Here is a 16,447-nt window from a genome sequence, read left to right as displayed (position 1 = left end):
CCTATGTACAAGAATATAACTACTATAATACTGCTCCTATGTACAAGAATATATCTACTATAATACTGCTCCTATGTACAAGAATATAACTACTATAATACTACTCCTATGTACAAGAATATAACTACTATAATACTACTCCTATGTACAAGAATATAACTACTATAATACTACTCCTATGTGCAAGAATATAACTACTATAATACTACCTCCTATCTACAAGAATATAACTACTATAATACTTCCTCCTATGTACAAGAATATAACTACTATAATACTGCTCCTATGTACAAGAATATAACTACTATAATACTGCTCCTATGTACAAGAATATAACTACTATAATACTGCTCCTATGTACAAGAATATAACTACTATAATACTGCTCCTATGTACAAGAATATAACTACTATAATACTGCTCCTATGTACAAGAATATAACTACTATAATACTGCTCCTATGTACAAGAATATAACTACTATAATACTGCTCCTATGTACAAGAATATAACTACTATAATACTACCTCCTATGTACAAGAATATAACTACTATAATACTACTATGTACAAGAATATAACTACTATAATACTGCTCCTATGTACAAGAATATAACTACTATAATACTGCTCCTATGTACAAGAATATAACTACTATAATACTGCTCCTATGTACAAGAATATAACTACTATAATACTACTCCTATGTACAAGAATATAACTACTATAATACTGCTCCTATGTACAAGAATATAACTACTATAATACTGCTCCTATGTACAAGAATATAACTACTATAATACTGCTCCTATGTACAAGAATATAACTACTATAATACTACCTCCTATGTACAAGAATATAACTACTAGAATACTACTCCTATGTACAAGAATATAACTACTAGAATACTACCTCCTATGTACAAGAATATAACTACTATAATACTGCTCCTATGTACAAGAATATAACTACTATAATACTGCTCCTATGTACAAGAATATAACTACTATAATACTACCTCCTATATACAAGAATATAACTACTATAATACTGCTCCTATGTACAAGAATATAACTACTATAATACTGCTCCTATGTACAGGAATATAACTACTATAATACTACTCCTATGTACAAGAATATAACTACTATAATACTGCTCCTATGTACAAGAATATAACTACTATAATACTGCTCCTATGTACAAGAATATAACTACTATAATACTACCTCCTATGTACAAGAATATAACTACTATAATACTACCTCCTATGTACAAGAATATAACTGCTATAATACTACTCCTATGTACAAGAATATAACTACTATAATACTGCTCCTATGTACAAGAATATAACTACTATAATACTGCTCCTATGTACAAGAATATAACTACTATAATACTACTATGTACAAGAATATAACTACTATAATACTGCTCCTATGTACAAGAATATAACTACTATAATACTGCTCCTATGTACAAGAATATAACTACTATAATACTGCTCCTATGTACAAGAATATAACTACTATAATACTACTCCTATGTACAAGAATATAACTACTATAATACTGTTCCTATGTACAAGAATATAACTACTATAATACTGCTCCTATGTACAAGAATATAACTACTATAATACTGCTCCTATGTACAAGAATATAACTACTATAATACTACCTCCTATGTACAAGAATATAACTACTAGAATACTACTCCTATGTACAAGAATATAACTACTAGAATACTACCTCCTATGTACAAGAATATAACTACTATAATACTGCTCCTATGTACAAGAATATAACTACTATAATACTGCTCCTATGTACAAGAATATAACTACTATAATACTACCTCCTATATACAAGAATATAACTACTATAATACTGCTCCTATGTACAAGAATATAACTACTATAATACTGCTCCTATGTACAGGAATATAACTACTATAATACTACTCCTATGTACAAGAATATAACTACTATAATACTGCTCCTATGTACAAGAATATAACTACTATAATACTGCTCCTATGTACAAGAATATAACTACTATAATACTACCTCCTATGTACAAGAATATAACTACTATAATACTACCTCCTATGTACAAGAATATAACTACTATAATACTACTCCTATGTACAAGAATATAACTACTATAATACTGCTCCTATGCATAAGAATATAACTACTATAATACTACCTCCTATGTACAAGAATATAACTACTATAATACTACTCCTATATACAAGTCTGTAATTACTACAATTGCGCCCCCTGTTGTGGTGATTTTTCCGCAGGTGGAGAACTTGTTATATCCTAAGCTCATCTCTCTGAACTCCGCTCACTTTGACTTCATGGGCTGTAACTTCTCAGAGAAGAACATGTATGCGAAGGACAAGCGGGACGGTCAGTCTAAGGAGGGCAGCGGCCGTGTGGCCATTCACAAAGCCACAGGGATCCTCCACAGGTAAGATGGTGGCCGTTGTTGTGTGACTTCCCTCAGATTCATGTTCGGGCCCTTGCTGTGTTTGTGATGCTCTTCTCTGTTTCAGCTACACACTGGAGTGTAATTACAACACCGGTCGCTGCGTCAACACTATCCCCGGGGCGTGTCACGACAACGGCAGGGCCACCCCTCCTCCGCCACCTGCTTTTCCCCCCAAGTTCACCACTGATATATTTGAGCAGGTAATAACCCCGCCGCCTTCTTCCTCCTGTGCAGATGCCGTGTAGTGGAGGGTAATGCTGTGTCCCCGGTGTCCAGTCATTGGTTGCCCCTCTAGTGTCTAGTCTGTACCTCACTGCACAGGCCTCTCCATGATCGGGCAGAGTGATTCAGCAGCGCCCTCTGTATGGTGATGGGGCTGCAGATATCTCCAGTGTCTGAGATTTATCAAGGTCAGAGAGGCAGAGGGATCACTGGTCTTCCGCCAACACAGCAGTAACACTTGTGCTCTCTACTGCCCCCTGTCTCTGCTCTGGTACTGCATTATGAGTGACGCCTGGGTTGTCCTGGTCGCACTGGCTGTGGCTCCCACATCGGGTCAGGCCACCAATCATTTCACAGTTCTCCAATCCCTGTGTGTTCTTGAGCATTTGCCGATCCCTAATCGCACCCCCTCTCCATCCGCCAGGTTGGTAGAGCCATTGCCATTGCAGCCCTGGACATGGGGGAGTGTAACCCGTGGCCTCGACTCGTCATGTCCGAGTACAGCGGCCTCTCCAACCTACGGGCATGGATGCTGAAACATGTCCGGAATACAAAAGCAGTCTGTGGTGGAGGGTCCAAGAAGAAGGGCACCAAGACCCCTCCTAAGGCCGGCAGGTAGGTGCCAGTGTTGATCCTGTCCTGGGCTTTTGTAGTCGACTTCCTTCATAGTTGGCTTAATGGGGTTGTCTAGGGGGCCGGATTTAGTGAGTACTTGTGCCCCCCGGAGCCCCCTCGTAACTCCTGGGTACATTACTTCCCATCTCTGTTCAGTGACATGATGGGCGACTTGTCACTACCCGGTGCTAGCTGATTGGTTCAGGTTACAATAACGGCATCGGCGCTGGGGGATAACACGTCTGTGCTGCCAGGGCCGGTGACCCCCGCCCGACCTGATTGGGGGCCTGGACTGGTGAGAAGAGAAAAATGACAAAGAATAAAAATCAATATAGTTAGGAAAATAATAAACCGTGACAAAAATCCCCCCCCCATAAATCGCAGCCCCGTCTGCACCCACCTGAGCGCTGCGACCTATCCTCTGTGTCACTGGGGTGTCGGGTTCTCAGACATACGATGCCGCCCAGGATAAGGGAGAACCTGCCGATGGGTCCCGTCCTCCGGTCTGGATGGAGCTGTAAGCCGAGCGTGCCCACTGCTGCCCAGTACGTGATGGCGCTCTCCGAGACGGTCGAGCACTACCGTCCTCTCCAGCAGTCTCTAAGACAGTGACTAGAGAGGCAGCTCAGATGTTTCGTGACCTTCTGCTGCATCTGAATAGAGGAACGAGACCCCTGTTCTTGTGACTGCTGAGGACCCCAGGATCTCCTATTTTGTGGATTGGCGCCCAGTCTCAGACGGCATGTCCGTGGTGTCAGGTGCTGGTGACGTCCTCACGTTCTGCTCGCTGTCCCGTGTAGTATTGTAGGTCGTAGGTCTGGCTGTGTTTTAGGTTTTCCCATCAGTCTCACCTCAGACTTTCTCTTCCCTTTCTGTCTCCAGTTTTGCTTCTTCCTCTTTGTCGGATAATAGTCTGGGCCGGGCGTGGAGCTTCAGCAACGGCACCAGCAGCAGCAGCAGCCAGCAGAACTCTCCCCAGACCAGACCCTCCCCCAGCTTCACCTTCATCTGCGGCCAGAGCCCCCCAAAGGGAGGTGGTCACAGGCTCCTGGGTCCGGTGCGAGGTAAGCTGAGCTCTGCGCAGTGCTGGCATCCTGTCCTCACCCCCTTAGGCTACATCTGGCGTTGTTGGTCCAAGCAGAGGTTGTGACCTTCCATTTCTGTCAGGATCTTGTCTGACGTCCTCTAGTGGTTGTCTGTGCAATTAGGTGAATGCTCAGAGGTCGGTGTGACCAGGAGGCCATTCACTCTGAGGGCGAGGGTCTGGAGATGTGTCATGGAGTACAATGTCCTGCCTGAGAGGTCTCTCCCAAAAGCTGCACCATGAGAGTTGCCCTGTGTGAAGATTCCCGATCCAACTGCTTTCCTCTTCCTCCTCTTCTTGTTACTGCCAGCCGTCTTCTATCCAGGGTATCTGTTAGGACGGTATGTGGTGCGGTCATTACGTGCCACTTCCCATGTCTCACCTATAGAAGACGCATATGTTACACACGTGACCAGCGGAGGGCGCACCTCATTCAGCAATATTTCATCTACATTACTATTCCGACCTAGAACCTTTGACATCTGTGTTCTTAATATGGCCGCTCCTGCCACTCTTCTCTTCCCACTTGAAGCCGTGTGTCCTTTCCTGACATACTTGAATGAGTTTTTGTTCTGGTGCTTTCTCTTTTTCTATGGTGAAGTGTCCTTATTTACCTTCTCTGGGATCCGCCGTTGTCCGGATTATCCCGGACGTTGTCGCGTTTACGCCGTGTTTGTCATATATCGCCATCTTCTCATCTCATGTAGCATTTACTGGACTTGGACTGTGGTTGGGTGGGCTATAGGGTCGTGGATGGGGGGTGGGGGGTTATTGTTCCCATGAGTAATATAAGTGTAATGTGATAACTGTCTGTGACATTGTCTGTATTGTATGTAACCGCCATTAATAAATGAGCTCCGGCTGATCTCCCTCGCTGCCTCTGTGTCGCCTCTGTACATGTCATCACTCTATATCTCCGTACGATGTCGTCCACCACTGGCTAATGCTGGGAAGGGGCACAGATTAGGACCGGAGAGTCTCCTAGTGCAATAATGTGGTAACTCCCCAGCCATGGAAGCTGCGACTAGAAGACCCCAGACAGTTTAGGAGAACCACATGTGTAAGAAGTGAGATGTGACCACCAGTAAAGCCTCCCTTGTCCTCTATCAGATTTAGTAGAGTGCTGTGCGTGCCCATTGAGGCCAGTGAGCGTTCTCTCCTTGATCACCTGATCTATTAGTCCTCATGCACTCAACAGTCAGTGTGCTAGCCGCGAGTTTTATGGCTAGCACACCGACCCATTCATTTCTATGGCCCTATACACACGACCACGTATTTTTCATGGTCTAGTGTATGGAACCGTGAGCAAAATCAAGACGGGTCCTATTCCTGTCCAGTTTTGCCACCATTCTCACTGGGCCCAATGACGAGTTGTGGAATCGCAGTTGGTGAACGGACGGCACACGGATGACATCACGGTGATATACTTAATTTATTTAACTTTAATTAGAAAATGGGCTCTAAAGTTCTCCCGAGCAATACAATGTAAGTGTTACCAGGGAGAATCTGTATACATGGTGTATTGCCAGTATATACAGATGTCGGGGCATCGGATGGCTGTATCTCTGGTTTTATAACCCATAGAACAGTGATCTGGTGTTATATGAAAGCAGTTCATGCTGTGATGTCCCCAGGACTGCTCCGGACTCTTCCTTACAGTCTGGAATCTTACTGAGATCTTATTGACTTCTCGGACACTAGTGTTACATAGTCTCTTACTTTATGTATTGTAATATTCCAGAATGTTCTAGTGTAAATTTTGCCTTATTATTTCAGCGTTTTTCTTGAAGAATGTTAATAAAAATAATTGTTAATAAATCAGTTCCTATAAAGCTGACGTTCCTGAGGAGGGCTGTATAATTTTATATTAACCACTTCAGTACCGGGCCAATTTGTGGTCCAGGACCAGACACATTTTAGGATTATTTTGTAAGTGCGGTTTTGAGGTCTGTAACATTTTTCCCGTATGTCTCAGTCAACTAGTTTTTGCGTCTTTTTTCGGGGACACATAGGGCTTTATTTTTATGTTATCTTTATTTTTGAATGTGTTTTAATTTTTTTTATATCTGGGATAATATAAACAAAATAGGAGGGAAATTGTGTCTGGTTTTCAATTTATTATTTTTTAAAATATAATAACACAAAGTGTCACTGAAAAACTTTATAATATAGTTTTTCCTCTCCGTTACGGTAATTTTTATTTTGTATGGTGTCGTCGGGGGCGGGGCTATAACCTTTAATAACGGCGTTTTATTAGCGTATTATTTATTTATTTTTTTATTTTATTTACATTTTTTTTAAAACTTTTTTTATTATATTTTTATTTTATTTTTTTTCCAGATTGTGTCCCCATAAGGTGATAAGAGACCTTTGGGGACATCTGATCACTTATTTTTTTTTGTACTTGAGGCTGATTTCTCCTATAACTGGGGCTGGTACTTTTAACCCCAGATGCAGGAGAAATCCATCCTCCTGAACGCTGTATACACAGCTTACTGAGCTGATCTGGGACCTGTAGGACCCAGCAACTCTGGTAAGACTCTGCTCCCAGCGGATCACGTGTCCGCCGGGGCAGAGGGCAGCTGATTTATGGCTGTGTCCATAGCCGTGTATACAGCGCTCATTGAGTGCTGTATACACAGTGATCGAGAAGGCAGGGGAGGTAATAAATCTGCCCTGTCTTCTCTCTGGGAGCTCCGGCTGAAGTTACAGGCGGCTCCTAGTGAAAGCAGCTGCCCGATCTCCGTGCAGCTGCTGTGTTCTGACTGGATGTACAGGTACGTCCTGTCAGAACTAGGCAACCACTTCCCGGACGTATATAGTCTATGGGCGGTCTGGAAGTGGTTAATAGCTATAACTGAGTCTTAGCACATGATGGCTGAGAATCTCCATTATTACACGACACCAGAACCTCTGTTATAGGCGACATGGAGCCGGCAGTGCGACCAGGTGCAGTGACCCACCCCCCACCCACTGACCACTGCATAAAACTGCTGTGCGTGTTATATACCTAAGGGGCGGGTTGCATGTATATGTTATATTGTGCGCCTTTTTTTTTTTTTTTTTGAGGGGGGGGGGGGGGTGATTAAGCCGACTAATAAGAGGCAGTTCAAGACTCCATAATGTGTCATCTGCGCGAGTGTGTACAGGACAGACTTAAACACGACAATAGTCATCAGGGCGGTGATGGTGACAGACTTAGAGATGGCGGTGACCATTTTTGTAATCTACTTAGTTAACCTATCTAACTTCTATTAATACAAAACAGACTGTAAAATTCTCTGTCACAACCCCGTATTATTTGTATTACCAGTATGTAGAGCTGTAGCGTCACTTCGCATGGCTGTATCTCCGGTTTTACACCACCCAGATAAATGGTTGTAATATCTCATGGAAGCTGCAGTACTAGTCATACAAAAACCAGAGATATGACTAGCTATAAAACAGTCAGAATTGTGATCCTTATACACTGCAGATCCTGCTGCCTATAAATATCACATTCTTGGCTGGTTTTAACTAGTGACATCTTAGTTTTTATTCTAGATAGAGCATGTGAGAACCAGAACTACTTATCCAGTTGTTATAAAGCTGGAGATATCGCCATCTGAAATAACCACCTCTTCAAACAGAACATTGCTTCTGGTGTCCTAGCAAAGGTGCGGCTCCAATCCGTCATGTGACACCAAAACCACTGTCCTATGTTTTATAATGGCCGATATAGAACTGTAGGAAAAGCCGCCTCCAGTGGGATTTGCTGTGTTTTTTGTTTTTTTTCATTATTTTTCCTCTGCCTTTCCTTCCTCAGTTTGATCTCTCTTGTATCAGGCTCTGATTCTATATACTAACTACCCTGGGGGTAAATCCAGCTTAAGCCATTATCTGAGTCCCCCCCCCCACTCCTCTCTCTATATGTCCAGTGTCCGGCCTTCTCCAGGAGTCCCGCTGTATTACACGGAGCTGCGGCACTTCTGCTGACCAGGACTAGGGATCACTTTGAGGTGCTCATACACGTAGATAGAAGTAAGCTGATGGCGGAGCAACCATCGAACATCTCATTACAGACGTCAGACCGGCCGAACATTTTCCTTTGCATCGTGTGATGGACAAAACCATTTTCTTGGAATATTCTTTAGAAGAAAGATAATTCATGGAATCTCTCTGGGAAGATCTCATCTGATATGTTTTGGGGGTGATATTTTCATACATGGCCAACTTTGAGATGATGGCGACGTCATTGATCGGCCAAAGTCATCAATCATTAAATTTGACCCCCTTGAAGGTTCTTATTGGTTGAATTTGACTTGTAAGACGTTCTTACTGAGGGTCGGAGATCTTCCAGTATCCCGACAAACTTCATTTGTATCTCTGTCCTAGAAGTTGGGACATTTTTCATTCCATTGGCAACCAAAATGGCGTCCCCAAAATGGTGTCACCGAGGACATTGGGGGATCTTGGGCTGTGGCCTTCATGTGAACTGGATTTATTGTACAAATCTTCTTGGGAAAACTACACAAAATGTAGAGTGAGTGTCGTCCTCCCACAGAAGACACTCTAAACGTCTGCTGTATTCTTGGGACCTTCTCAGTCACATGGTACAGATAGAAGATTGCATTTTCATCCTGTTTGTGGTGATGGAGCAGAGAATCTTGTAGACGTGCTGTCTCCTCCGAGTAGGACATACGGGGACCTTGTGTAGCAGGAAATCCACTCTATTTTCTTCCTGTGCACTTTAGAACATAAGAGACTTGCAATGTCTGGTCATGGCTTCTTCACCCTTCTTCACTAGTGATGGGTTGGGTCTAGTGAGTTACGTGTCCAGTGGTCTCCGTGGTCTCTCGATGGATTGTCAGGACATTACTTACTGTAAATGTTCACAAGTCTGGACACCTGGTCATGTGATCACATGTATGACCAGAACATCTACATACCTGTGCAGGTGACCACATGTGTATTCATGGCCATTCATTGATAGGCCTTAGACGCCCCTGAGATGCCTCCTAACATCATGGCTGCTTCTGCTTAAGACACGTCCTAGGGAGATGTCAGGTCAGTGGGAATGAAGTAATAGGGAGATGGTTGTCACCTCAAGTCCCCCAAATGTTCATCCAGATATAACCTCGCCACAGATAATAGAAACCTTAGAGCAGAGTCCTGGAGTCCATTAATATGGCGGGTGGAGATGAAGAGGTCAGAAGGAAGGAGTACCGGGAATATTCTAAGTTATGTCCTAGAGCTCCGCGTGTACAATGTCCATATACTGACTAATATCATTTACTGTGTGTATTATCTCTGTACTGTGACATCACTGTGTGTATTATCCTGTACTGTGACATCACTGTGTGTATTATCCTGTACTGTGACATCACTGTGTGTATTATCTCTGTACTGTGACATCACTGTGTGTATTATCTCTGTACTGTGACATCACTGTGTGTATTATCCCTGTACTGTGACATCACTGTGTGTATTATCCTGTACTGTGACATCACTGTGTGTATTATCTCTGTACTGTGACATCACTGTGTGTATTATCTCTGTACTGTGACATCACTGTGTGTATTATCTCTGTACTGTGACATCACTGTGTATTATCCTGTACTGTGACATCACTGTGTGTATTATCTCTGTACTGTGACATCACTGTGTGTATTATCCTGTACTGTGACATCACTGTGTGTATTATCCTGTACTGTGACATCACTGTGTGTATTATCCCTGTACTGTGACATCACTGTGTGTATTATCCCTGTACTGTGACATCACTGTGTGTATTATCTCTGTACTGTGACATCACTGTGTGTATTATCCCTGTACTGTGACATCACTGTGTGTATTATCTCTGTACTGTGACATCACTGTGTATTATCCTGTACTGTGACATCACTGTGTGTATTATCTCTGTACTGTGACATCACTGTGTATTATCCTGTACTGTGACATCACTGTGTGTATTATCTCTGTACTGTGACATCACTGTGTGTATTATCTCTGTACTGTGACATCACTGTGTGTATTATCCCTGTACTGTGACATCACTGTGTGTATTATCCTGTACTGTGACATCACTGTGTGTATTATCTCTGTACCGTGACATCACTGTGTGTATTATCCCTGTACTGTGACATCACTGTGTGTATTATCCTGTACCGTGACATCACTGTGTGTATTATCTCTGTACCGTGACATCACTGTGTGTATTATCTCTGTACTGTGACATCACTGTGTGTATTATCTCTGTACTGTGACATCACTGTGTGTATTATCTCTGTACTGTGACATCACTGTGTGTATTATCCTGTACTGTGACATCACTGTGTGTATTATCCCTGTACTGTGACATCACTGTGTGTATTATCCTGTACTGTGACATCACTGTGTGTATTATCCTGTACTGTGACATCACTGTGTGTATTATCTCTGTACTGTGACATCACTGTGTGTATTATCCCTGTACTGTGACATCACTGTGTGTATTATCCTGTACTGTGACATCACTGTGTGTATTATCCCTGTACTGTGACATCACTGTGTATTATCCTGTACTGTGACATCACTGTGTGTATTATCCTGTACTGTGACATCACTGTGTATTATCTCTGTACTGTGACATCACTGTGTGTATTATCTCTGTACTGTGACATCACTGTGTGTATTATCTCTGTACTGTGACATCACTGTGTATTATCCTGTACTGTGACATCACTGTGTGTATTATCCCTGTACTGTGACATCACTGTGTATTATCCTGTACTGTGACATCACTGTGTGTATTATCCTGTACTGTGACATCACTGTGTATTATCTCTGTACTATGACATCACTGTGTGTATTATCCTGTACTGTGACATCACTGTGTGTATTATCCCTGTACTGTGACATCACTGTGTATTATCCTGTACTGTGACATCACTGTGTGTATTATCTCTGTACTGTGACATCACTGTGTGTATTATCTCTGTACTGTGACATCACTGTGTGTATTATCCTGTACTGTGACATCACTGTGTGTATTATCCTGTACTGTGACATCACTGTGTGTATTATCCCTGTACTGTGACATCACTGTGTGTATTATCCCTGTACTGTGACATCACTGTGTGTATTATCCTGTACTGTGACATCACTGTGTGTATTATCCTGTACTGTGACATCACTGTGTGTATTATCCTGTACTGTGACATCACTGTGTGTATTATCCCTGTACTGTGACATCACTGTGTGTATTATCTCTGTACTGTGACATCTCTGTGTGTATTATCCCTGTACTGTGACATCACTGTGTATTATCCCTGTACTGTGACATCACTGTGTGTATTATCCTGTACTGTGACATCACTGTGTGTATTATCTCTGTACTGTGACATCACTGTGTATTATCCCTGTACTGTGACATCACTGTGTATTATCCTGTACTGTGACATCACTGTGTGTATTATCCCTGTACTGTGACATCACTGTGTGTATTATCCTGTACTGTGACATCACTGTGTGTATTATCTCTGTACTGTGACATCACTGTGTATTATCCCTGTACTGTGACATCACTGTGTGTATTATCCTGTACTGTGACATCACTGTGTGTATTATCCTGTACTGTGACATCACTGTGTGTATTATCCTGTACTGTGACATCACTGTGTGTATTATCCTGTACTGTGACATCACTGTGTGTATTATCCTGTACTGTGACATCACTGTGTGTATTATCCCTGTACTGTGACATCACTGTGTGTATTATCCCTGTACTGTGACATCACTGTGTGTATTATCCTGTACTGTGACATCACTGTGTGTATTATACTGTACTGTGACATCACTGTGTGTATTATCCTGTACTGTGACATCACTGTGTGTATTATCTCTGTACTGTGACATCACTGTGTGTATTATCTCTGTACTGTGACATCACTGTGTGTATTATCCTGTACTGTGACATCACTGTGTATTATCTCTGTACTGTGACATCACTGTGTATTATCCCTGTACTGTGACATCACTGTGTGTATTATCCTGGTGTATAATGGGTCAGTCTGGATACTGTAGGGTTTCGTGTTCTGTACTTGTTGCTGCAGTTGGTTCCTGTTTGTGTCTTTGTTACTGGTCGGTCTTTTAGGCTCCGGTATTTTGGGTTGTTACCCATCACTGATGTTATTTTGTAGCCTCACCCACCAGCCATTACCTGCTTGTCCTCCCTTAGTGATGACCTGTGTCTTCTACATGATCAGTCTGACTTTTGATGTTGACAGACACCAAAGCCCAGGAGAAGCGGCGGCAGCACCACCAGTCACTCCTTCGGGCCACCATCCACAGTCCGACCAAGAGCCATCAGATCCCCAGTACCCAGAGCCCTCACCTGTCAGCCATCATCAGTCGGGGCAGCCCACGCCCGGTGGTCCATCAGAAGCCGTCATGTAGCCTCTCAGTGTCACTCAGCATGTCAGGTCAGTGTCCAACACTCCAACAGACCACTTCTATGTTACCAGGGGAGTATAGAGGCGTCCGAATCCTCAGAATACCCCATAGCCGCCCGGGGCATCCGAATCCTCAGAATACCCCATAGCCTCCCAGGGGCGTCCAAATCCTCAGAATACTCCCTAGCCTCCCGGGGGCGTCCGAATCCTCAGAATACCCCATAGCCTCAAGGGGGCGTCCGAATCCTCAGAATACCCCATAGCCTCAAGGGGGCGTCCGAATCCTCAGAATACCCCATAGCCTCAAGGGGGCGTCCGAATCCTCAGAATACCCCATAGCCTCAAGGGGGCGTCCAAATCCTCAGAATACCCCATAGCCTCAAGGGGGCGTCCGAATCCTCAGAATACCCCATAGCCTCAAGGGGGCGTCCAAATCCTCAGAATACCCCATAGCCTCCCGGGGTGTCCGAATCCTCAGAATACCCCATAGCCTCCCGGGGGCGTCCGAATCCTCAGAATACCCCATAGCCTCCCGGGGTGTCCGAATCCTCAGAATACCCCATAGCCTCCCCGGGGGCGTCCGAATCCTCAGAATACCCCATAGCCTCAAGGGGGCGTCCAAATCCTCAGAATACCCCATAGCCTCAAGGGGGCGTCCGAATCCTCAGAATACCCCATAGCCTCCCAGAGGCGTCCGAATCCTCAGAATACTCCCTAGCCTCCCGGGGGCGTCCGAATCCTCAGAATACCCCATAGCCTCAAGGGGGCGTCCGAATCCTCAGAATACCCCATAGCCTCAAGGGGGCGTCCGAATCCTCAGAATACCCTATAGCCTCCCGGGGGCGTCCGAATCCTCAGAATACCCCATAGCTTCCCGGAGGCGTCCGAATCCTCAGAATACCCCATAGCTTCCCGAGGTGTCCGAATCCTCAGAATACCCCATAGCTTCCCGGAGGCGTCCGAATCCTCAGAATACCCCATAGCCTCCCGGGGTGTCCGAATCCTCAGAATACCCCATAGCCTCCCGGGGGCGTCCGAATCCTCAGAATACCCCATAGCCTCCCGGGGTGTCCGAATCCTCAGAATACCCCATAGCCTCCCCGGGGGCGTCCGAATCCTCAGAATACCCCATAGCCTCAAGGGGGCGTCCAAATCCTCAGAATACCCCATAGCCTCAAGGGGGCGTCCGAATCCTCAGAATACCCCATAGCCTCCCAGAGGCGTCCGAATCCTCAGAATACTCCCTAGCCTCCCGGGGGCGTCCGAATCCTCAGAATACCCCATAGCCTAAAGGGGGCGTCCGAATCCTCAGAATACCCCATAGCCTCCCGGAGGCGTCCGAATCCTCAGAATACTCCCTAGCCTCCCGGGGGCGTCCGAATCCTCAGAATACCCCATAGCCTCAAGGGGGCGTCCGAATCCTCAGAATACCCCATAGCCTCAAGGGGGCGTCCGAATCCTCAGAATACCCTATAGCCTCCCGGGGGCGTCCGAATCCTCAGAATACCCCATAGCTTCCCGGAGGCGTCCGAATCCTCAGAATACCCCATAGCTTCCCGAGGTGTCCGAATCCTCAGAATACCCCATAGCTTCCCGGAGGCGTCCGAATCCTCAGAATACCCCATAGCCTCCCGGGGTGTCCGAATCCTCAGAATACCCCATAGCCTCCCGGGGGCGTCCGAATCCTCAGAATACCCCATAGCTTCCCGGAGGCGTCCGAATCCTCAGAATACCCCATAGCCTCCCGGGGGCGTCTGAATGGATGTGAAGGCTCCCCTCCTCTACCAGCAGACATATTATATCCATAGACACCTGGTGGTCTTACTCCGCCTCTGTGGCCACCTCCCGGTCGGTGGTGACGTCGTCTCTTATGCTTTTGCCATCAGGCTGTGGATTCAGCAACTTGACCATCGCCAACAAGAACAAGAGTCCTGCCCTGTGCAAGAAGAGTCTGCGGGAGGGAGATTGTGGGAAAACACTGATCCGGGCCGACACCGAGATCCCTCTGATACAGGTATGAAGGGTGGATCAGTGATGGCGCTAACACACCACTGGAGGCGCTCACATACCTTCATATGTTATCAGCTGAGCATGCGTGTGTTCACAGTGGCTAAAAGGAATGAACTTCAGCATGTCTGGTAGGGATGGGATTAAATTCACAATGGCGGATACTTCATAGGGTACACCCCGACCTTCATGTAACCTGCTGCTGGTGGTGATCCCACTTTGGACCCCCCACTATACATACCCATTGCACTGGCCACATTTTGGACATGGTTGTCTCTGATGCCATATTTGCACATTTTAGACTCCATTGTTCAGCGTGGGCGGAGTGACGATCTGCTCAGTGTGGACATGTCCGTATTATTTGGTGATTTATGTAAATTTGTTCTTTGTCGTTTTAGAATTTTCAGAAAAGAAGCGGCAGCCATAACAGCGGGGACTTCTCCAGGTACTGAGTCCTGTCATGGCTCCTGGGGTTTCCTCCACGGTCCTTCCTTCATGTGTTCTTCTCTCCTCCAGGTCTCTGGAAAGTTTGGGTGTCCGTCCCAGCCGTATCCCGGTGAGGAGGGGCGCTCTCCTGCACTCCCAGAGTCTCCTTCATGTCACTCATGAGCGGGACTCTCCTATTCTCAGAGTGTGGAAGTATACGTCCGAGCAGGCACTCAAGCACTGCGCCCTCACAGGTGAGAGACGAGGCGCAGCGGTGTCATAACAGGGGGTTTGGTAAATCCTTATCTGGGCACTGTTCTCATCATGCTGTGGGTGGCACTGTTTCCTGTGTTTTCACTTGTCTGTTACTATTTGCAGATTTGGCTGCGGTGACCTCTAGTCTGACCGTGTGCTCGGTGCCGCTCCTCAGATCTAAGACCGACGAACCGCTATACATCTGTGACCAAACCAAGGAGCTGAATGAGCAGGTGCCAGTAATAATGTCCTGTCAGTGGCTGCACTAACTCCTCCCGCAGGCCTGGGCTTATGTCTAGTGTATTACCCTACGCCTTGTCTGTGCTGTTGCATGTTACCCTTCATTTTGTCTTGGCTTATGTATATTATTTTGCCTCTGTCTTACACTGGCTCATGTCTGTCGCCTCCTCCGTTATTTTCATAATTTTGTCCGTCATTCCCTCTGTCTTGCCTTGGCTTATTTCTGCGACTGTTTCTCGTTTGTGACCATTGTCTCCATTTTGTCTCGTGTCTCCATTTTGTCTCGTGTCTCCCACCCCTCCGTCTTCTCTCGGCTCGTGTCTCCCACCCCTCCGTCTTCTCTCGGCTTGTGTCTCCCACCCCTCCGTCTTCTGTCGGCTCGTGTCTCCCACCCCTCCGTCGTCTCTCGGCTCGTGTCTCCCACCCCTCCGTCTTCTCTCGGCTTGTGTCTCCCACCCCTCCATCTTCTCTCGGCTCGTGTCTCCCACCCCGCTCCATCTTGTCTCGTGTCTCCCACCCCTCCGTCTTGTCTCGGCTCATGTCTTCCACCCCACTCCATCTTGTCTCGTCTCACACCCCTCTGTCTTCTCTCGTCTCGTGTCTCCCACCCGACTCCGTCTTGTCTCGTGTCTCCCACCCCTCCGTCTTCTCTCGGCTTGTGTCTCCCACCCCTCCGTCTTCTCTCGGC

At 45.5% G+C, this 16,447-nt stretch overlaps 1 protein-coding gene across 1 annotated transcript in view; it reads left to right on the top strand.

The window, feature by feature from the left end:
• Nucleotides 1-16,447, top strand: part of AGBL5 (AGBL carboxypeptidase 5) — a 30,535-nt gene that overhangs the window by 12,861 nt on the left and 1,227 nt on the right. The window contains exons 8-16 of the mRNA XM_075261432.1: nt 2,309-2,478; nt 2,564-2,699; nt 3,146-3,336; nt 4,219-4,400; nt 12,667-12,861; nt 14,718-14,845; nt 15,237-15,283; nt 15,355-15,518; nt 15,643-15,752. Coding sequence (XP_075117533.1) covers nt 2,309-2,478; nt 2,564-2,699; nt 3,146-3,336; nt 4,219-4,400; nt 12,667-12,861; nt 14,718-14,845; nt 15,237-15,283; nt 15,355-15,518; nt 15,643-15,752 — 1,323 coding nt within the window. The remainder of the gene's footprint in view (nt 1-2,308; nt 2,479-2,563; nt 2,700-3,145; nt 3,337-4,218; nt 4,401-12,666; nt 12,862-14,717; nt 14,846-15,236; nt 15,284-15,354; nt 15,519-15,642; nt 15,753-16,447) is intronic.

This window comes from Leptodactylus fuscus, unplaced genomic scaffold, assembly GCF_031893055.1.
Source record: "Leptodactylus fuscus isolate aLepFus1 unplaced genomic scaffold, aLepFus1.hap2 HAP2_SCAFFOLD_131, whole genome shotgun sequence".
NCBI lineage: Eukaryota > Metazoa > Chordata > Amphibia > Anura > Leptodactylidae > Leptodactylus > Leptodactylus fuscus.
The sequence above is the reverse complement of the archived record's forward strand: the minus strand, read 5'-3'. Positions and strand labels throughout refer to the sequence as shown.